We start from the raw sequence: 22,246 nt of genomic DNA, 5'->3' as shown, positions 1-22,246 counted from the left end.
AGCTAGAAGGGGGCATGAAAAAGCCCTGGCGGGAAGGATTGGGGAAAACCCCAAGGTGTCCTACACATATGTGAGAAATAAGAGGATGATCAGAGTGAGAGTAGGGCCGATCAGTGATAGTGGAGGGAACTTGTGCCTAGAGTCTGAGGAGATGGGGGAGGCCCTAAATGAATACTTTGCTTCAGTATTCACAAGAGAGAGGGACCTTGTTGCCCATGAGAACAGTGTGAACCAGGTTAATAGACTCGGAACAGGTTGATATTAAGAAGGAGGATGTGCTGGAAATTTTGAAAAGCATCAGGAAAAATAAGTCCCCTGGGCCTGACGGGATATACCCGAGGTTACTACGGGAAGCGAGGGAGGGGATTGCTGCGCCGTTGGCGATGATCCTTTTGTCCTCACTCTCCGCTGGAGTAGTACCAGATGATTGGAGGGAGGCGAATGTTGTTCCCCTATTCAAAAAAGGGATAGGGAAATCACTGGGAATTGCAGACCCATCAGTCTTACGTCTGTGGTGAGGAAAATTTTGGAAAGGATTCCGAGAGATAGGATTTATGATTATTTAAAAAAACATACTTTGATTAAAGATAGTCAGCATGGCTTTATGAGGGGCAGGTCATGCCTCACAAGCCTCATTGAATTCTTTGAGGATGTGACGAGACACATTGATGAAGGTCGGGCAGTGGATGTGGTGTGTATGGATTTCAGTAAGGCATTTGATAAGGTTCCCCATGGTAGGCTCATTCAGAAAGTTAGGGGGCATGGGATACAGGGAAATCTGGCTGTCTGGATACAGAATTGGCTGGCTGAAAGAAGACAGCGAGTGGTAGTGGATGGAAAGTATTCCGCCTGGAGGTCGGTGACCAGTGGTGTCCCGCAAGGATCTGTTCTGGGACATCTGCTCTTTGTGGTTTTTATAAATGACTTGGATGAGGAAGTGGAAGGGTGGGTTAGTAAGTTTGCCGATGACACAAAGGTTGGTGGAGTTGTAGATAATGTTGAGGGTTGTTGCAGGTTACAACAGGACATTGACAGGATGCAGAGCTGGGCTGAGAAGTGGCAGATGGAGTTCAACCTTGATAAATGTTTAGTGATTCATTTTGGGAAGGTTGAATTTGAATGCTGTATACAGGGTTAAAGGCAGGATTCTTGGAAGTGTGGAGGAACAGAGGGATCTTGGGGTCCACGTACATAGATCCCTCAAAGTTGCCACCCAGGTTGATAGGGTTGTTAAGACGGTGTATGGTGTGTTGGCTTTCATTAACAGAGGGATTGAGTTTAAGAGCCGCGAGATTTTGCTGCAGCTTTATAAAACTCTAGTTAGACCACACTTGGAATATTGTGTCCAGTTCTGGTCGCCTCACTATAGAAAGGATGTGGATGCTTTGGAGAGGGTACAGAGGAGATTTACCAGCATGCTGCCTGGACTGGAGGGCATGTCTTATTAAGAAAGGTTGAGGGAGCTAGGGCTTTTCTCACTGGAGCAAAGAAGGCAGAGAGGTGACTTGATAGAGGAGTACAAGGTGATGAGAGGCATGGATAGAGTGGATAGCCAGAGACTTTTCCCCAGGGTGGAAATGGCTGTCACGAGGGGACTTAATTTTAAGGTGATTGGAGGAAGGTATAGGGGAAATGTTATAGGTAGGTTCTTTAAACAAAGAGTGGTGGGTGTGTGGAATGCACTGCCAGGAGAGGCGGTGGAGTCAGCGTTTTTAGGGACATTTAAGCGGCTCTTAGACAGGCACATGGACAGCAGTAAATTGAAGGGGTGTAGGTTAGGTTGATCTTAGATTAGGCTAAATGGTCGGCACAACATCGTGGGCTGCAGGGCCTGTACTGTGCTGTATTGCTCTATGTTCTATGCTGTTGGGACGGCCTCAGCACGTCACCTGATGCCCTTCCCCGATGCTCCGCCCCTGATGGGCCGACTTCCCGACAGCGTCGGTCGCGTGTCTTCACAATTTTCGAGGACCTCGCGTGGCGGCTGTGGACTGTGTCAGTCAGGGGAGGGTGGGGGGGGGGGGGGGCGGAGGGGAGAGACGTTCCACTGGCCGGAGGGGGGGCTTCGGTGGGGACTGGTGGGGGGTGGTCTGGGGGGTTACAGGGGGGCACTATCTGACAGGCTGGGTTTGCGCGCAGCTGCCGCGTGCGCACGCAGCCTTCGACACGGCAATTCTGCATTCATATATGCAGGTAAAGGCTTAAAGTGGTGCGGCTGTTAGACCCCACCAGGCGGAGCATCAGTGCGGGGGCGCCGCCGACTTTTTCATTGTAAAATTAGACACTTCCTTCGGACATAACCTCAAAATCGGAGAATCCAGTCTGTAGTTTATTGATGTATGCTCCTGGTATGTGCCAGGAGTGCTGAAGTAAACATTTTCTCCTGCCATCTATTTTTTCTTAATAATGTTTTTTATAAATTAATGCTAACCAATTTTGGGCTGTTTCACAGAAGTAACCACAAGCTATAAAATAAATGTCATGATTCTTTTAAAAATAATTCATTTTTAATTTTCCATTTTTCAAAGTTGATGCCATTACTGGTAGTAGAAATTTTGAATCAGACGCCTGGAGTTGCTGGACTCTTCGTTGCCGGTGCATACGGTGGCACATTGAGGTACGTGACATGTCAGGAGGCAGTCATTTATCAATTCCATGGGCCAGTGACAGAATAACAATGTTGAGCAAAGAAGAAAATAAGTTTCTTTGGACTGTTTTTGCAAGTAAAATTTGCTTGTACTTTTGTAAACCATGAACTCATACATCACATATGCTGTTTCACTTAACTTCATCTTTGCAGTGCCAGTACAAGGAATGATGCTCGTTTCTGTGCGATTGTGTTTTTAATCTATTTATATAATTGCAGCTCAACAACTACCCTGGTAGTGCCAGGGGGCTGGTGAGGGGTGAGCTTTTTGGGAAGGCCCATTGGTGAGGCTCTCCCTGTGTGCGTCAGGGGAGATTACCCCAGTGCTCATGTTGGGGCAAGGTTGTCCCGATGCATGTGGAGGGGACCCTGTGTCTGGGTGGGGGGGTGGGATTTGGGAGGTAGAGTTTCTTCTTACCGTAGATCAGGACGCTGATCTCTGTGGAATCGTAGTTGCTGACTCTTATCAGGACCTGCCCCGCTATAGTAGTGGCAGAAACCACGGCCCAAGATTCATTGTGGGCCAGAGAACCTGGAGAGAAAACTTGGCTGTGCAACTGGAGAGCTACATGGCGGTTTTCTTATTGGATCGGACACTCTGAAAAAGTATTAGAAGATTCCAACCGCTGTATCTGAATGGATGGAGCATTCACAATAAGATAGATGAATTAACAGCGCAAATTGATATGAACAGGTACGATATGATTGCAATTACAAGGCTGGAAACTGAATATCCAAGGGGAACATTTAGGATGGACAGGCAAAGAGGAAAAGGAAAGTGGGGTGGCGCTGTTAGTTAAGAATGAAATCAGTGCAATAGAAAGAGAGGAATTTGGCTCAGAAAATCTAGATGTAGAATAAGTTCTTTCCCTTTTGATCTCTCATTATCTCACGGGGTCAGCACGGTAGCACAAGTGGCTAGCACTGTGGCTTCACAGCACCAGGGTCCCAGGTTCGATTACCCACTGGTACACTGTCTGTGCAGAGTCTGCTCGTGGATATGTTCTATGTTCTATGCTGTTGTGAGGGCTTAAGTGGGTCGGTGCAGACTCGATGGGCCGAATGGCCTCCTTCTGCACTGTATGTTCTATGTTCACCCAGTTTCTTTAGAACTGCTCTTCCAGAATTGATTAACTCACAGTAGCATTGTGCTTAGCAAGTTGCTTCACAGCCCCATGGTCCCAGGTTCGATTCCTGGCTTGGGTCGCTGTGCGGAGTCTGCACGTTCTCCCCGTGTCTGCGTGGGTTTCCTCCAGGTGCTCCAGTTTCCTCCCACAGTCCAAAAATGTGAAGGTAAGGTGAATTGGCCATGCTAATTTGCCCTTAATGTCCAAAAAGGTTAGATGGGGTTACTGGGTTACAGGGATAGGGTGGAGGTGTGGGCTTAGGTAGGGTGATCTTTCCATGAGCCTATGCAGACTCGATGGGCCAAATGGTCTCCTTCTGCACTGTAAATTCTATGAACTCAATCTCTTTCCTTTAGCTTTTAGAATTTAAAAGTAAAGTAAACTCCCTATTTACAACACCTTTCTTTCACCTCTTTGCTTATGTTATCGTTTGAACCACAACACCCGTTCAAATCTATTTGTATCTGAGAACCATCCTTACTAAATTACATTGGGTAAACATCTGTTTGAACTCTAGTTAGGCACATTAACATATCACATTAATAGTTTAAATTCAAAAGTCATTCTGTCCCTTCCTTTAATTACCATTCGCATACCCCAAGAGTTTAAAAATATGACCAAAAAATATGACAATTTCCTGGGTTTACTAAAAGATCTACTTGACACCCCTTTTTTGAAAACTGAACCGTCATAGTTTTTCAACCATTTCATGCTACCTCTACCTATTTCTGACTTCTATACTATTACATTATAAGATTTATGCATAATCATGATAATATTCCAAAAGCTTCAGTAAAATTAGAGTCCATGTTCAGGCCCTTTTCCACAGGTTTCATATGTCTAATCTGCTTTATATCACCTTAAATCCTTGATAATGCTTCCACAATTATGTTCTTTCTTCCAGCCACATGTATAATTTTTCATTTAAATGGTTGCCAAAATAGATTCCATGAAAGCATTATGGTCTTGATACCTTTCCAAAAATTACAAAGGTTTTTGGTCTCTGATGAATTGTTGGTAACATAGGTTTCAAAATATTGGAATGCTAATACCAAACTCAATATTTGCACCTTGACGGTAGAGTATTTCTGTTGATGGATGTTGAGCTTTCATGAAAAAAAAACATCTGGCTTTTCGATACCGCACCACCTTCTTCCAAAGCACCAGTAACAATATCACTTACATCAAAAACCAATTTAAACTGTTTGGCATAATTAGGTGCCACTCAACCTTGAGCTGGTCTCATCACAGATTTTAGATTTCTGAATGCATGTTGGCACTTTAATGTCCAGTTAAAGTTCTTGTTATTTTTTAGGTGTTCCGTTTTTTTCTTTTTTAGAAAATTTGGAGTACCCAATTAATTTTATTTCCGATTAAGGGACAATTTAGCGTGGTCAATCCATCTGCCCTACACTTCTTTGGATTGTGGGGGTGAGCCCCACTAAGACGTGGGGAGAATGTGCAAACTCCACATGGACAGTGACCCCGGGGCCGGGATTGAACCCGGATCCTCGGCTCTGTGAGGCAACACTGCTAACCACTGAGCCACCGTGCTGCCCCAAGAGTTCAGTTAATCAAGTAGCCACACTGTTAAAATTCAACACGAACTTCAAATTGAATCAATCATACTCAGAAATCATAAAACTTCCCTTTTTGTTGAAGGCACTGATAATTTTGTAATTGCCCTTATTTTTGCATCTCATGGGGCAATCTGACCGTGTCCAACAGTATGGCCTAGATATTTGACTTGTGATTTTGCAAATTCTCTTTTAGCCAAGTTCACCACCAAATTAGCTCCTTGCAGGCAATCAAATAGTTCTTTTAGATGCTGTTAAGTGTTCCTCTCAACTTTGATTTAATACTACCAAAACATTGATGTACACAGTACAGTGACTCGGTTTCATTAAAGTCCTATTTGTCAACCTCTGGAAAGTTGCTGGAGTATTTTTCATTCCAAATGACATGACATTGAACTGATAGTGGATTGGCCATGCTAAAAATTGCCCTTTAGTTTTCAAAGATGTGCAGGTTAGGTGGGCTTATGGGGATAGGACAGGGAGCGTGGGCCTAGGCAGGAAGCTCGGAGGGCCGGTGCAGACTCACTCGGCTGAATGACCTCCTTTCTGTACTGTAGGGATTCTATTGATAAAGCCAAATCGGTGTTACAAAAGCTGAAACCAGTCTGGTAGGTAAACCTGACTATATGCCCTCATCATAGTCTTTACGGACTGATGCCATTCCCCTAAATCTTGTGATTCTGGATGAAAGGCCGATGACTTGAACTGCTTTATCTCTGGGCTGTTTATAACTTCCTGAAACAACTGTGACATGAAATTTGAACCCGAATCCAACTGTATTTATTTTGGTAAACCTTATCTGGTAAATAATTTGTTCAATTTCTCTACAACCCTTTTTGCTGTAATATTTCTCAATGGTATGGCTTCTGGGAATCTGGGAGATACATCCATGCTTGTCAGTATGTACTGATTTTCACTAATGTCTTAGAAAGGGGTCCTACACGATCAATTAGGACCCGAGTTTTGTTGATGTGTGACATGCCTGGTAGAACCTGACTACATCTTCATGCAATCCAGACCAGTAAAACTGTTTCTGTATTTTAGCCTGAATTTTCTGAATTGCTAAATACCCTCCTAATGGAACTTCATGACATACTTGCAAAATGTCCTTACTTTATCCAGAAGGTACCACTTGATCCATTTCTGCCCAACTGTCATCCGTCTGAATATGAGAAGGTCTCCATTTCCTCACTAAAACAATATCTTTCAGATAATAGCATTCTGGAATACACTGCACCTCTGATTCTGAGAAAGTTGTTTGGTACACCTGTTTTATTTTTGGATCCCTCTGCTGCAACTCTATCAATTTCCCTGAGCCAATCACTTTAGCTTCATTCTCCTCAATTCTCTCAAAGATTGTTGCTGGAATTCTTACGATTCCCTGGCGAAGGGATTTTCTGGTCCTGCCGACAGTGCACCCTCGCCCTTGGGTTTCCTGGTGGCTTGGGGTGGCTTCAGTGAGAATTCCCATTTACAGCGGTGGGAGCAGAGAATCGTGCCGCCAATGAATGGCACACTGCCTTCCGACGCCAAGAAATATGCAGCTCGGAGGCCGGAGAATCTTACCCACTTGAATCTCTTTGCCCTGTCTTCCAGACTTCTTTTGCTAAAACAGTCAGGAGACACACAAGGATGTTCTAACTGCAACACTTCTGTGGATTGCCTTTCCTCAGATTGTTCAACTACATTAGGCATCACCACCATATGTGACCCAGCTATGTTATATCCTATGATAAATTGAACCCTTGCAGTGGACAGTTTCATCACTACTCGGATAATTACTTCATCTCTCTTCAAGCTACTTTTAAATTTACCCGACGATATGCAATTTTCTTTGCTTCTCCATGAATTCCACTTATTAAAACCTCTTGCAAAATTCCCTTTGGACAACAAATGTTGTCACATAACATTATGGATTGACGCACTCTGATATCTTTTAAGGTTTGAACATCTTTGCAATTTCTATCTTGTCCGCATGAAAATACCTTTCCCTCACAGGTAAATAATCTTTGAATATAACTATAACCTGCTGCTGAGCCTTAGTATGAATACTTCGTGAAACATTTTCACACCTCCAACTAATAGTGTTTTTTTTAAATTTAGAGTACCCAATTCATTTTCTGTGATGTTAATTACAGTTAACAGTTAAACAATTATTAACAATAAAAGGAAACACTTTAACTTCTAACTCACCGTCTCTATCGCCAATTAAGCAAAGCCCATTACAGATAAAAAAGCCACTTAGAAATAAAATTAGCAAACACAGGGATACTTGCTTTCCTCTGGATAGAGATTTCTTTCATACACCAGCTGCAAGTCTTGCTTTCTAAAAGTTAAACCTGACAGCCTCTAGCAAAAGCCCCTGTTCAGTTTCAAGCTCCGAGCAAACCTAAAAGCTAAACTGCCTACTACAGACCTGGCCCCTCCCATTAATTACATAATCTTGGTCGGCATAACATCATGGGCTGAAGAGCCTGTACTGTGCTGTACTGTTCTATATATCCTACTAACTGGGTTATGACCATCTTACTAAGGCTGACCACAAGAAACCATCTTTTTACAAACAAAATTCCATGAGCCCATTAGGTAAAGGTCAGATCCTCACTCATTCCAACCTTATATACTGTTTACTTGGATATCTTAACCAAGATTCTTTAATAATATTACTGCAACAGATATGTATATATATATATATATATATATATATCGCTCACCTCAGGCTTTTAAAAACATTACTACAACAGGTATAAAATACAATTTTTGTTATGGGCCAGGGTTTAGAGAACCCCAAAGTGTATCATGGAGTTCACCTGACCCACAACTTTTACTAGATTGTGGTATGGGGAGCACACGGCCCACTCTACAGGTGTGGTAGAGCAGAAATGGAAAAGTATTTTTTAAAGCAAAACAATGTTTATTCTATGAACTCAAGTTAACCTTTTTAAAACATGCAGTGAACATCTTAGCTACCATTAATTCAAATACAACCCCAAAGAATACAACACTAAGTAATCCTTAATAAATTCCCAAACAACATCCAGAAGACAAAAGAAACACCTTTTAACAGAAGCACATCCGGTTTAAATTCACTACTGAAAACAGTTATAATTCTGAATTCATCAAATGATCAAGAGAAAGTGAAATGAAATGAAAATCGCTTATTGTCACAACTAGGCTTCAAATGAAGTTACTGTGAAAAGCCCCTAGTCACCACATTCCGGCGCCTGTTCGGGGAGGCTGGTACGGGAATTGAACTGTGCTGCTGGCCTGCCTTGGTCTGCTTTAAAAGCCAGCGATTTACCCCTGTACTAAACCAGCCTCTATATATTTTCATGGCAGAGAGAACAGCAGTACACCTGCTTTGTCTGGCTCCAGCTCCAACATTAAAAACAAAACCCCAAAAAACACAGATGCACCCAAGCTTTTCTCAAAGTGAAACTAAAAAACAGAGCCAGAGCTCAGCTCCACCCACACTCTGACATCACTGCAGTAACATGAGCAGCCAAACATTTATTAAAGTAACATACTCATGACACCTCCCGCCACGAAAAAAAACCCATCAACTTTAAGATGGTTTCATTTTTCACCTTCTCGCTATCCTTTAAGAAATGCACACAGTAAATATACTTTTTTGTTTCAAAAAACACCACACGCAAACAGGTATAATAATATAGTCCATTTTTTTTTGTTCTTCTTCCTCCAACTGAACCTGCTCCCGTTCATCATATTCGTGACAAAGCATCGGCTATCACGTTTACTCGTCCTGCCACATGTACTATTTTTAAATGAAATGGCTGTAACAATAAACTCCAGCGAAACAGCCTTGCATTGTTATTTTGGAATCACTCCAAAAACGTCAACGGATTATGATCAGTATCAGTATCAGTATGTCAGACGGATTGCTGGTCACATAAATGTGAAAATGTTGCAAAGCCAGCACCAAAGTTTCCTCCTCAATCGTGGAATACTTTTTCTGGTGAGAATACAATTTCTTTGAAAAATAACCAATAGGCTGCTCTAACCCTTCGTCGTGGTCTTGTAGAAGCACCGCACCTACACCCACATCACGCTCACCAACCGCCACTTTGAATGGTTTCATATAATTTGGGATGGCTAACACAGGGGCAGTGGTTAACACAGCCTTCAGGCCGTCAAATGCCTGTTGACACTCCGCTGTCCACTGGAATTTGTTACGCTTCTTGAGCAAGTCTGTCAGTGGAGTGACCACACTGCTAAAATTTGGTACAAATTTCTGGTAAAATTTTAGCTGTAATATCACGTACTGGAATGGCCTCGGGAAACCAATAGATACATCCATTATAGTCAAAAGATATTGATTCCCACTTTTCGTTTTACGAAGCGATCCTATACAATCAATTAGGTCCCTTGTCAAAGGTTCCTCAAATGCTGGAATGGGTATTAAGGGCGCTTGTTTTATCACTGCTTGAGATTTTCCTATCACTTGACACAGCAACCATCCTCTGCTACCAATTGTTAGACGTTTTAGTTGCTGTGATATGAAGAGTCTAAAGTTCTGTTCCTTTTTCACCAACACACATTTATTTCATTCCAACAGACTTTGCACAAAACTCTAACTACACATAACCTGACAGAGGCCACCTGAAGCCCTTTTACATATCAGTGTCAATTAATGGATACTTAACATAAATGAGACAACTAATTGCAATGTCTCTTAACCCATTACTTAACAGTCTCCCCTTGGAGAAAAAAAATAATTAGGTGAAAACAAAATTTCAAGAAACTCAAAAACACACACATGATTTCCCCCTCCCCTTTTTATTCTGTTTGGACGAGAAAGAAAAAAAAAACAGTCACAGAAACAAGCGCCCTTCATTAACAATATCCAAAAGTTTCTGTGAACTCGCCCCTCTTTTCGTAAAACAGTATGAGAGTTGATAGCTACGGTCGACCCATTTAATTTTTGTTATTTCCCCTCTGTCCAACATCTGCTTCAAACTTGCGATGTCTATCCGTAAATTCTTTTCATTGACACTTTTTGTAGAGTGCACATTTTCCACAGGGATTTATTGTCAATGTGACAGTCAATTACCCAAATCCCCAAATCCCAAAATTTCTGTCAATATCATACTTATATAAAAGGTCAAATGCACCGCCTCTACAAGGCTTAACGTCTCAGCAGCCAAAGTGCTTTTTACCACTCTCCTTATTTTCTTTGTTTCCCACACAAGCGGGCAACATTTACCATTGTTCCCCAAAAGGAAAATTATAAAACCTCCTGCGCTTGAAACCCCATCACATAAATTTGCGTAGGACGCATCACTATAAACTATGGGCGCGATTCTCCGATGCCGCGCCGGTTGGGAGAATCGCCTGCCACGCCAGTTTTCCACGCGACGCCGGTCCGACGCCCTCCCGCGATTCACCCAAGCGGCGAATTCGGCCCCGTCGAGTTCTGCACGGCGCAGGCCGGAGAATTGCCCGAGACGCCTAAAATGGCGATTCTCCGCTACACCCGCTATTCTCCGGCCCGAATGGGCCGAAGTCCCGATGGCGTGAACTGGGGTAATGCTGTTGCCGTTCATACCTGGTAAATAAAGTCGTCAGCCAGTCATGCTGGCTGACGTTGAGCAGTGAGGAGGTGAGCAGACTGTTCCGGAACTCCTGCAGACCAGGTCGTCTTCCCCGAGAACGCTGCGGCCAACGGGGGGGGGGGGGGGGGGGGGGGTGGGAGGGGGGGTGAGGGATGGAGTGGAGGTGGGAGGGGGGTGAGGGAGGGAGTGGAGGTGGGAGGGGGTGAGGGAGGGAGTGGAGGTGGGAGGGGGGTGAGGGAGGGAGTGGAGTTGGGAAGGGGGAGGGAGGGAGTGGAGGTGTAAGGGGGGAGGGAGGAAGTGGAGGTGGGAGGGGGGTGAGGGAGGGAGGGAGTGGAGATGGGAGGAGGGTGAGGGAGGGAGTGGAGATGGGAGGGGGGTGAGGGAGGGAGTGGAGGTGGGAGGTGGGTGAGGGAGGGACTGGAGGTGGGAGGGGGGTGAGGGATGGAGTGGAGGTAGGAGGGGCATGAGGGAGGGAGTGGAGGTGGGAGGGGGTGAGGGAGGGGGTGGAGGTGGGAGGGGGGTGAGGGAGGGTGTGGAGGTGGGAGGGGGGAGGGAGGGAGTGGAGGTGGGAGGGGGTGAGGGAGGGAGTGGAGGTGGGAGGGGGTGAGTGAGGGAGTGGAGGTGGGAGCGGGGTGAGGGAGGGAGTAGAGTTGGGAGGGAGGGAGTGTAGACTGCGACGGCCCACAGTGGCTACAGATGCAGCGGCTGCTGCTGCACCAGAAGGGATGGCCGCTGAGTGGCCCTTCGTCGCCACGCTGGCCGCAGGTGCTCAGGCCCGGAATGTCCAGGGGGATGCCGAGGGGAACATTGACCCCCAGACGGTGAGGAATGCACAGGAAGCGGGCACTGATATCGAAGTGCTTGGAGGAGGAGGAGGAGCCACTGATGGTGGTGCCAGGGCGCCACAGGCGTCCGGCAAGGCCTAGGGTGTACCGTGACAGAATGTCGTTCGAGGCCCTACCGGACATTACACGCAGGAGGAGACTACGGTTCAGCAGGGAGACGGTCGCACATGTATGCCACCTCGTGGCGCACCTTGCACAACGTGGAACGGGAGGAGGACACGCTATACCAGTCTCCGTCAAGGTGACGGTGGCCCTAAACTTTTACGCTACCGGTTCCTTCCAGGCGCCGAGTGGGGACCTATCCGGGATCTCACAGGCATCGGTCCACAGGTGCATCAGGGCCGTGACCGACGCCTTGTACGCCATCGCGGACAGGTACATTAAATTCCCCGAGGACCGAACACAGCAGGAAGCACGGGCACGTGGATTCGCCAAGGTGGCCGGGATACCGATGGTCCAGGGTGTCATCGATGGTGTGCACGTCCCCATGCGCCGGCCTGCAGACAACAGGGAAGTGTTCATGAATAGGAAGGGCGCATACTCCATGAACATTCAGGTGGTCTGCGATCCCTACATGAAGATCATGCACGTGTGCGCAAGGTACCCCGGGAGTGTGCATGACGCCTACATTCTCGCACAGTCGTTCATCCCCGCAATGTTCGATGGGTGCCCCCCCCCCCCCCCGGCTGAGGGGCTGGTTGCTGGGCGACAGGGGCTATCCGTTGAGGTCATGGCTGATGATGCCAATACAGAGGCCTCAGACCAACGCGGAGAGCCTATACAACGAGGCCCATGCAGTGACCAGGGGTGTGGTGGAGCGGTGCTTCGGCCTGCTGAAGATGCGATTCAGATGCCTGGACCTCTCCGGAGGGGCCCTGCAGTACCGGCCCAACAGGGTCGGTCGCATGGTTGTGGTCTGCTGTGCGCTGCACAACATTGCCATGCAGAGGGGAGATGCCCTGGTGGAGGAGTCGGAGGGAGGACCCGATGGCACCGGAGCTAACGCAAACGAAGGGAAGGAGGAAGAGGAGGAGGAGGATGGCGTGCATCAGGGTGGGGGGAGGTGCGCAGGACATAGACACTGCCCGGGTGCTGGTTACGTCCAGGAGGCTGCACGACGGCACTGTCGAGGACAGCGGGCACGCGACGCCTTGGTGGCCGCACGGTTCACGCACCGTGGGGGAGGGATTCGCTGAACACTGCCACTTGCACCGCCAGTCCTGCACAAGGGCACCACACTGCACCCAATACCCCCCCCCCTCCGGCACCCCCGCACCGCGTACACGGCACCAATTCCACATCACCTTACCACTGCGGCACTACGGGATTGCACAACATTGATGATTGTGTAAGCGGGTGTGATCAGTGCCATGTTGAATGATGACAGCCCGCTCTGCGATGAGCTGTGAGCTCAGATTCGCCAGCCAAGGTCTGACTCATGGCAATAGCTGAACCATCCACTCCGGTGGTCACAGCGTTCGTCACGGACATTTCTTCACGTGCCCGTGTGGGGTAGCTGGCGTCGGAGTACCGAGGACTACGGTGTCCAATTTTGGGAGGCGGGGGGAAAAGGCCAGCACATCCGGCACCGACGTTGAACCGCTCGTTAACCCCAGCGCCACTCGGTCACCCTCACGAGCCCCCTGGCACCGGACATAGCACAGAGTCTTACAAGTTAAGTGCAACAGTGAGTTTAATTGTGACATTCACATACAGATGCCCTACCCCCACAACTAAACTGTGCCCTGCACCCGTGCCAACTTACTATGTTTCTAACTTCTTTGCCTTACGGGCCCTACCACTACGTCTAGGTGTCTCCCCAGATGGTACAGCAGGGGTGGAGACGGACTGCTGAGAATCCCGCCTTGCGACATGGCTCCCCATCGGCACGCGTTTCTTGTGGCGGCCCGGATGCTCGGCAGACGTGCTGGATGGCGTGGTGCCTCCCTGTCCTGCCCGCTGCCCACCAGATGCGCCAGGGACAGAACGGGGGGAGGCCAAGTGTTCAGGTACGCCCCTTTCTGGAGGTACCGGGACGGACCCCAGAACCACCTCCTCCCTTGGGGAGCCCGGTGGCCCCTGGGCCTCACTGTGGGACGGAGGTGTGATCGGAGACATGCCCCGTCGCACCACCGACACCTGGCGCTGCCAGTCCTGGAGGCCTGCAGTGGTATCGACCATGGTCCGAATGTTCACAGAGACGGAGCCCAGGGAGTGCGGCATTCCTACCAGGGACTGTGCAAACTCAACCTGTGAGTGCGCTATGCTATCCATCACGTGCGCCAGGTGGTCTATGCTCTCCGCGACTGACTGGTGGGACTGTGCCATGGCCTGCTGGGACCAGGCCATGGCATGGTGAGACTCGGCCAGGGCTCGGAGCGCGGCAACAATGTCGTGTTGGCTCTGCCGCATGGCTACCTGTGAGAGGGCAGCCCTCTCCTGGGCCATGGATGATGCATGCACGTGAAGCCCAATGCCTTGCAGAACCTGACCAATAGCCAAAACCGTTTCACCCATTGCCTCCACCGCGGACGCCACCCGTGCGGTGTCGGCCTGGGTGGCTGCGATGAGCGGCACCACTCCCTGCTCCTGGAAGCGAATGGACTCCTCCAACTGCGTGTGCAGGTCCTGGAAGATGACCCTCATCCCGTTATTCAGCTCCTGCATCGGGTGTCCGGGTGGGTCAAGTACATCCAGGATCCCGGGAATCCTTTTGGCGGCAGCTGGTTGCTGGGTCTGGGCTGCCCTCCGACCTTTCAGCTCCTCGGCTGCTCCAAACTCCACCTGCTGTACCGGCTCGGCTGTGTGGTGCGCAGCAGACCGTGACCCGGGAGCCTCATCACTTATCTGCCCAACCGAGGTGAGTGTCTCTGCGATGGTGGATGGTGTGGGAGACAGCAGTGCCGTTAGCTCGAGGTCATCGTCCGTTAAGAAGTCTGGTGTGTACTGGTCCCCCTCATGACCCGGCGCAGGGTTCATGCGGCCCATGTCATGTTGCGTTCCAGGTGATTCCGAGGACTATGTGGCCGTTCTCTGTGCGTCATCGTCCACTGTCCCGGTCCTGTCCCCGTCACTTTCGTGGATCATGGCCCTACCTTCGGGCAATGCAGGGCCATCACTCTCGTCACTGTCCGTCCTGTACCCCTCAGTATTGTCTCTGTCCATCCTCTATGCGTCCCCCTCCAGCGTCCCATACTGAGAGGATGGCCCTCCTGTCCGACCGACTGCCACCCTCTGGCGTGTGTCCCTGGGTGCGGTTGAGGTAGCAGATGGTCGGCTGTGTCTTGGCCAAGACGACCCTGGATGTTCGGCGGCTGGCCCTGGGGAACACAACCATACGGGGTTCGATAGACACGCTGGTTGTGACACGCTGGGCCGGGTGTATGGTGGTGGTGGGGGCAGTGTGTGAGGGGATCGAGGGTGCAGTGGCCAGAGTGTGAGGGGGAGGGGATCGAGGGTGCAGTGACCAGAGTGTGAGGGGGGAGGGGATCGGGGGTGCAGTGGCCAGAGTGTGAGGGGGGAGGGGATCGGGGGTGCAGTGGCCAGAGTGTGAGGGGGGAGGGGATGGAGGGTGCAATGGCCAGAGTGTGAGGGGGGAGGGGATCGGGGGTGCAGTGGCCAGAGTGTGAGGGGGGAGGGGATCGAGGGGGCAGTGGCCAGAGTGTGAGGGGGGCGATGACGGGCTGGGGGAGAGGGGGGAGGACATGCAGGGTTGTCTCACTTGCTTCTGCGCCTCCGACCTGGCATGTCGCGACCTCCCGGGTGGCGGATCCCCCAGCGAGGTCCAGGGCCATCTGCTCGTGAATGTTTAGGGGGTGCAGCACAGGCGAACCCCCTCCGGTTCTCATACGCTCACGATGGTTGTGAGCTGTCTTGTCCTGGGGTGGGGGTGCGGGGGGGGGGGGGGGGGGGGGGGGGGGGGGGGGGCTTGGATAAAGCATCACAATTCGGCGGGTATCATCAAGGCCTGGGGCAGCACGGTAGCCTTGTGGATAGCACAATTGCTTCACAGCTCCAGGGTCCCAGGTTCGATTCCGGCTTGGGTCACTGTCTGTGCGGAGTCTGCACATCCTCCCCGTGTGTGCGTGGGTTTCCTCCGGGTACTCCGGTTTCCTCCCACAGTCCAAAGATGTGCAGGTTAGGTGGATTGGCCATGATAAATTGTCCTTCGTGTCCAAAATTGCCCTTAGTGTTGGGTGGGATTACTGGGTTATGGGGATAGGGTGGCGGTGTTGACCTTGGGTAAGGTGCTCTTTCCAAGAGCCGGTGCAGGCTTGATGGGCTGAATGGCCTCTTTCTGCACTGTAAATTCTATGATATAGGCTATATTAATGCTGGGTGGGGAGGCAGTTGGAGCCACGCCATGGCATCTCTCCACAGGGTCGCGGTGCTCATGTGGGTCAAGTACAACGTTGTGCACCCTGAAACCCCCCCCACCCACTTCCCCCCCTCGTGCCCGGGGGAGGGGGGGGGGGGTTGGTTGTGACCCTCATGGCACTTACCCTGGCAGCCCGAGTGAGGTCATGCAGCTTCTTCCTACACTGCTCCCTGGACCGGGGTGTGTGCCCAACAGCACTCACAGTGGTGCTAACGTCACGCCAATCGCGCCTCACCGTGTTGGACGGCTGGCGATGCCCACGTCTTGGGCAGAGGGTGGCCCGTCGGCCCCACTCCTAGCGCATTTTCGGGCCCTGAATCGATCGCGATCAGGGCCGTTTCGCGCCGTCGTGAAACTCGACGGCGTTCACAACGGCACGGGCACTTTGTCGCGGGAGCGGAGAATCCCGCTCTATGAGTTTCAAATGCCTAAGGTCACCTAAAACCGGGAACTTCAAAACACACTCCTGCATTTTTAGTTTGGCCAACACTTTATTTGCTCTTATTATGTCTTCCATTTTGGGATCATTCATTTTTGTACTCAACTCGAAGACATCAAAACTCACGTCCGGTCTAGTCTGTCTACCTAACCAGTTCAGTTGCCCAATTAAACTTTTGCAGTGCTCTTTTTCTATCTTTGAAACCATTGCGTCTTTTTGTGAAACTGGGCCACAACTAATTGCTATTGGGCTGATGCTTTCCAAATAAGATTGCTGACGTAAAGTTGTCCCTAACTTAGTCTGTCCAATTTCCAGTCCAATATATTTAAATGCACCGGAAGCCTGACTTACAACCCTGAATTCTTTCCTCAAACCAGAGATTACAATAGCTTCAGAATCACTAGTCCACAAAAAATCATCGACATGCATCATAAAAATGCCAGAAAGATTTCCTTTATAGTGCCAGTAAAACATTGCAGGATCTGCTTTCAACTGGCAACAGCCTAACTTTAACAAAACTGACCTTACCGAAAAATGCCAGACTCTAGATGCATCATTTAATCTATATACACATTTGTTCAACTTCCAGAGTACCCCTTCTGTGTTAGCTGCTTCTTTAGGAGAATGGAGAAAAATGTCTCTCTGGAGCTGATGCTCCTGCAAAAAGGGCAGCTTTTATATCTATAGATTTGCATTCCCATGCCTTTGTGGCTAATAGAGACAAGAAGATCTTTAAAATAACCTTTCCTGCTGTAGGTGAATCTACCCTTAAATCCTGATCTTCTAAGTTTTCTTCAAACCCCCTTGCCACGAGCCTGGCCTTTCCCTTATAAGTTCCATCCGGAAGAACCTTTTCCGTGCAAATCCATCTGTGGGATAGAGCTCTTTGTCCCCTATCCGGTACTTCCGTGTATACCCCAAATTCACCCCAACTATGCAATTCTTGCTGTTTAGCTTCTTTGATAACTTTTTCATCTAATTTATTTGAAACCACCAAAATCTCACGTGCATGTGCGTTGCCATTTTGGAAAAATGGCCTGTTCTAATTCATCAGAAGTGTTGTGTTCCTCTACAGAAACCCTGTCTATATCAGTTAACTGGTCCTCATAGTTCTGTAACACATGCGTACCAGATGACTCTGGTTCCTTGTCATGTCTGTCTGCTCTGTCTAAATTTGAAAATTTGTAATCTGTACCCATTATCCTTGATGAATGTACCCTAACAGTTTGATTACCATGTTGCAAAATAATTGTTTTGCCATCTATGCCTCTGATCTTCCCTGGGGCTTTCCATTCATTAGAATTGTCTCTCTTATAGTATACCATGCCTCCTTGCTAAAAAATGGCATCTGATGGCCATACGTTATGTCTTAAAACTCTGCGAATTCTTTCAGAGACTTCTGCTTCCAAAAAAGCTTTTCTACTGCTATGTAATGCATTTAAATGTTCAGCAAAACCAGAGCTAATTGTAGTCCCCTCCCAAGCTGGAGGCTGGTCATCCTAAATGGACGGAATTTTAGGATTTCTACCAAACACTAATTGATAAAGACTATAGCCCCCAACCATCTGCAATAAATTCTTTGCATGTACCGCCCATGCTAAAGCTGAATTTAGCCTGCAATTTGGTCGGTCTGCCAAAATTTTCCAAAGCATGTCATCGATGACAGCATGATTTCTTTCACAGACACCATTACTAAATGGGCTTTCTGCAGCCGTATTCATAACTCTGATATTCATGTTTTCACACATATCCCTAAACTCACCATTAGCAAATTCTCCCCCATTGTCCGTAAGGAATTTTGCCGGTGGACCCATTCCTGTCCCTATCCATTTTTCCACGATTTGATCCAGAATGACTCTCTTTTCTTTACTTCGTACAATCGTTGATTGACTAAATCTGGTTGCTAAATCGACAAAATGCAAAATAAATATATTATTTGCTTTATCCCAGATCTTAAGGTCCATGGCCACAATGTCGTTACAATCCCTGGCCAAAGGTAGTGTTACTATCGGTCGTGCTGGTGTCCTTCTGTACTTCCCACAAACTTCACAGCGGTCACTAACCTGTTCTATCAGTTTAGAATCGTCGTCATTCCTTACCCCTGCATCCTTTAATAAATTTTTCAGCCTCCGAGGAGACGGATGTGCAAATTGCCTATGCAGTATTAATACCACAAGCTTTTTATCAGCTAAAGTCCCATTTTCAACTGCCATTAACACATCCTTAACCACTCTACTTGAAATATTGTTTGTCAGTAATGGAATACAATAGTGTCCCGACTGTAAATTGTAAGTCCACCGTCTTTCCAAAAACTGTTGCCTTATCCTGTTCCATATCCAGTTTCATGTGTGCTTTCTTCATCGACGGCCTGCTCAGAAGCAAAGGTATCTCACTTGATACAACATCCGTGCTGATGAAATGATTCACTCCGGCAATATTGCAAGGGATCACCACTCTTTTCAGCGACTTCAGAGTATTATCATCCCCAAACCTGAAACTTGTGGAACTTTCAAATTCCTTAACCTTGTTACGATTTTCAGCATTCAAGGAGTCCAGATAACATTTTAACCAGTCAATTCCACACACAGTAGATGTGCAGCCACTGTCCAATACAGCACAGTTGAAGGATTCTGCAACCAACACCCTCATTACCGGCGTAAAACCGCTTGTCAATAGGACAATGCCTTCTTTCTGGTCACTATCTCTTTCCTCTTCTGACTCTTCTGTGTCATGTGTCACTTTAAACACTCTATCATAACGAGTTGGACAGTTGAAAGCATAATGGTATTGAGAGTCACATGGAAAACATTGATTTATCATGCCCCGTGCATTTCTGGGGTTCATCTTCCTATTGTAGGTTCTAACTGGGTTTCTGTCTTCATAATTTCCTTGTCTCGGTCTCCTTCTTTAGTCTTGAGCCCTGTTCGTAGCCATACGATTTTGCCACCCTGTTAGTAGTGTATCTTCCATATTCTGCCTTATTGCAGGCTGACCTATTTGGGTCATCAGAGCCATCGAAATCGAATGTTTCCCCAGAAACTTTTGTAAAGCTTTTGTCATCTGTTCGAATAAGGTATCCTTATCAGTAAACTCAACTCCTGTCAAAACCAGGAGCCTATCCATGTTGCTCACTCTAGCACAGTCAAGTAATTTAAAGGCCAACACAGACTGTGGAAATTCCAGGTTGTGTTTCTGCAGCCTTTTATATAGTCTGCCAAATTCCATTATATAATCTTCCATGGAGAAAACCTCCATTTTCCGGAACTTATCAAAATTCGACCATGCTTCATACGCACTTAACAAGTCATCTTTCTTATAAATCTTATCCATATAATGTAATAACGTCTCCAGACCTTCTTCTGAGTCTAACTCTTCCAATTCCAGCTCAGAAAGCACTTTGTTTCGGATTTTACTGCCATATGGTAGAGAAAGAGCCAATGCCATACCTTGTTTTCTCTTTCCCAAAGCAGTTACCTTAGTCCACATAACTACTGCACTTCTCCATTGGTCGTACGATTCCCTTTCAGAAAATAAGGGAGGATAGTCATATCCAGCCATCTTTATCCTCGGTTCAGCCATATATCCCTTTTTTTCTTTTCTCACTCACTCCTTGGTTTGATCTGGAAAAGTTGTATCTTTCAACCCTTCACATTTACACAGCAACCAACCTCTGCTACCAATTGTTAGATGTTTTAGTTGCTGTGATATGAAGAGTCTAAAGTTCTGTTCCTTTTTCACCAACACACATTTATTTCATTCCAACAGACTTTGCACAAAACTCTAACTACACATCACCTGACAGAGGCCACCTGAAGCCCCTTTACATATCAGTGTCAATTAATGGATACTTAACATAAATGAGACAACTAATTTCAATGTCTCTTAACCCATTACGTAACAGACATGTGTGACATGGTGACAAAATTTAACTCCATCTTTATGTAGTCCAGGCCAATAAAAATGTTTTTGGATTTTAGCTTGAGTTTTCCTTATTCCTAAATGCACTCCCACTGGTACCTCATGTGCAACTTGCAACACCTCCTTTCTATACCCTACCGGCAATACTACTTAATGAACTTCTGCCCACTTTTCATCCGCCTGCAGATGTAAAGATCTCCATTTTCTCATCAAGACATCACTTTTACGGTAATAACACTCTGGTATACATGCAGATTCCTCTTCCGTGTATTCTTTCTGATACATCCGTTTTATTTCTATATCTTTTTGTTGTAACTCCGCCAGTTTTCCTGAACTAAAAATATCCGCCTCATCCTCCACCTGTTCTTGTTCTTTTTCAACCATCTGATCAAAAATCGTTTCTGATAATTGCACTTCAAAGTCATCTTCACTCTTTGATTTCTCCTCTTGTCTTAACCTGTGACTTTGCAACCTTGTTACTACACAATCCGGAAAAATCCCAGGATATTCGTCCTTCAAAACTTCAGTTGTCTGATTTTCCACTGGCTTATCAACCACAGTAGGCATCACTCCCACTTGCGATCCAGCTATATCATTACCCAAGATAAACTGTATTTATCGACAAGATATTTTCTCTATTGCTCCTGCTACCACTTCACCACTCTTCACTGGACTTACCTTAAATAATGGAACGCTACTCCTCTCACCCTGAATTCCACATATTACCACCTTTTCTGGTAACATTCTTCCCAAACTACATAACTCCTCATCTCTTACCATTAAAGATTGACTATCTCCCGTATCTCTTAAAATTGTGACTTCTTTACATGTTCCTCCTCATACACATGAGTAAACTTTACCCACACAAGTAAATTCTTTAAAGACATCTGGCACCTTCTTATCAATCACCTCTTGATCAGGCTGTACAATCTTTTGCACTTCCTTCGCTTCACTTGGGCTTTTCTTTACCACTTTAACAAACCCCCCTGTCTTATCCTGTTTTACCACATCAGCCTTCCCAGTGCTTTTCTTCAACCACCAACACTGTGACTTTACATGGCCTAGTTTATTACAGTGAAAACATTTGAAACTTTTCATTTGTTTGACACCTTCCTGGATTTCTTTTTTAGTCTGAGGTACACTCTCCTTATTATCTCCCATCAGACCACCTTTACTTTTACCACTTGAGTATTTCTCATGTCCCCAGTTTCTATCCCTCACAGGCTGAAACTGATGTCAGAAACCAAGCTTTGATTTATGAACTAATTCATAATCATCTGCCATTTCTGCTGCTGATCTTGCAGTTTTAACCCTCTGTTCTTCCACATGAGTTCTCACTACATCAGGAATTGAACTTTTAAACTCTAACAAAAGTTTAATTTCTCTGAGAGCTTCATACGTTTGGTCTACTTTCAAAACCCTTTTCCACCTATCAAAATCCATGTATGTTTGACCAAATTTCTTCCTTAAATTTCTAAACCTTTGTCTGTAAGCTTCAGGCACTAGTTCATATGCAACTAAGATGGATTTTTTCACCTCCTCATATGTCCCAGATACCTCCTCCGGTAGTGATGCAAACACTTCACTTGCTCTATCTACCAGCTTTGTTTGAATCAGTAATACCCACATGTCCTGTGGCCATTCCATTTGTTTAGCTACCTTCTCAAATGAAATGAAAAAGGCTTCCACCTCCTTCTTGTCAAACCTAGGCAATGCTTGGACATATTTAAATAGATCCCCAC

The 22,246-nt window shown here is 47.0% G+C and overlaps 1 protein-coding gene across 4 annotated transcripts in view; it reads left to right on the top strand.

Moving 5' to 3' along the window:
* LOC140395696 (sodium-coupled monocarboxylate transporter 1-like) overlaps window positions 1-22,246 on the top strand; it is a 342,990-nt gene that overhangs the window by 184,333 nt on the left and 136,411 nt on the right. For all 4 annotated transcript variants that reach the window (XM_072483773.1, XM_072483774.1, XM_072483772.1 and 1 more), the window contains exon 10: window positions 2,529-2,617. In XM_072483773.1, the coding sequence (XP_072339874.1) occupies window positions 2,529-2,617 (89 nt within the window). The remainder of the gene's footprint in view (window positions 1-2,528; window positions 2,618-22,246) is intronic.

Source organism: Scyliorhinus torazame, chromosome 18, assembly GCF_047496885.1.
Source record: "Scyliorhinus torazame isolate Kashiwa2021f chromosome 18, sScyTor2.1, whole genome shotgun sequence".
Taxonomy (NCBI): Eukaryota; Metazoa; Chordata; class Chondrichthyes; order Carcharhiniformes; family Scyliorhinidae; genus Scyliorhinus; species Scyliorhinus torazame.
This window is presented reverse-complemented; position numbering and strand designations above follow the sequence as displayed.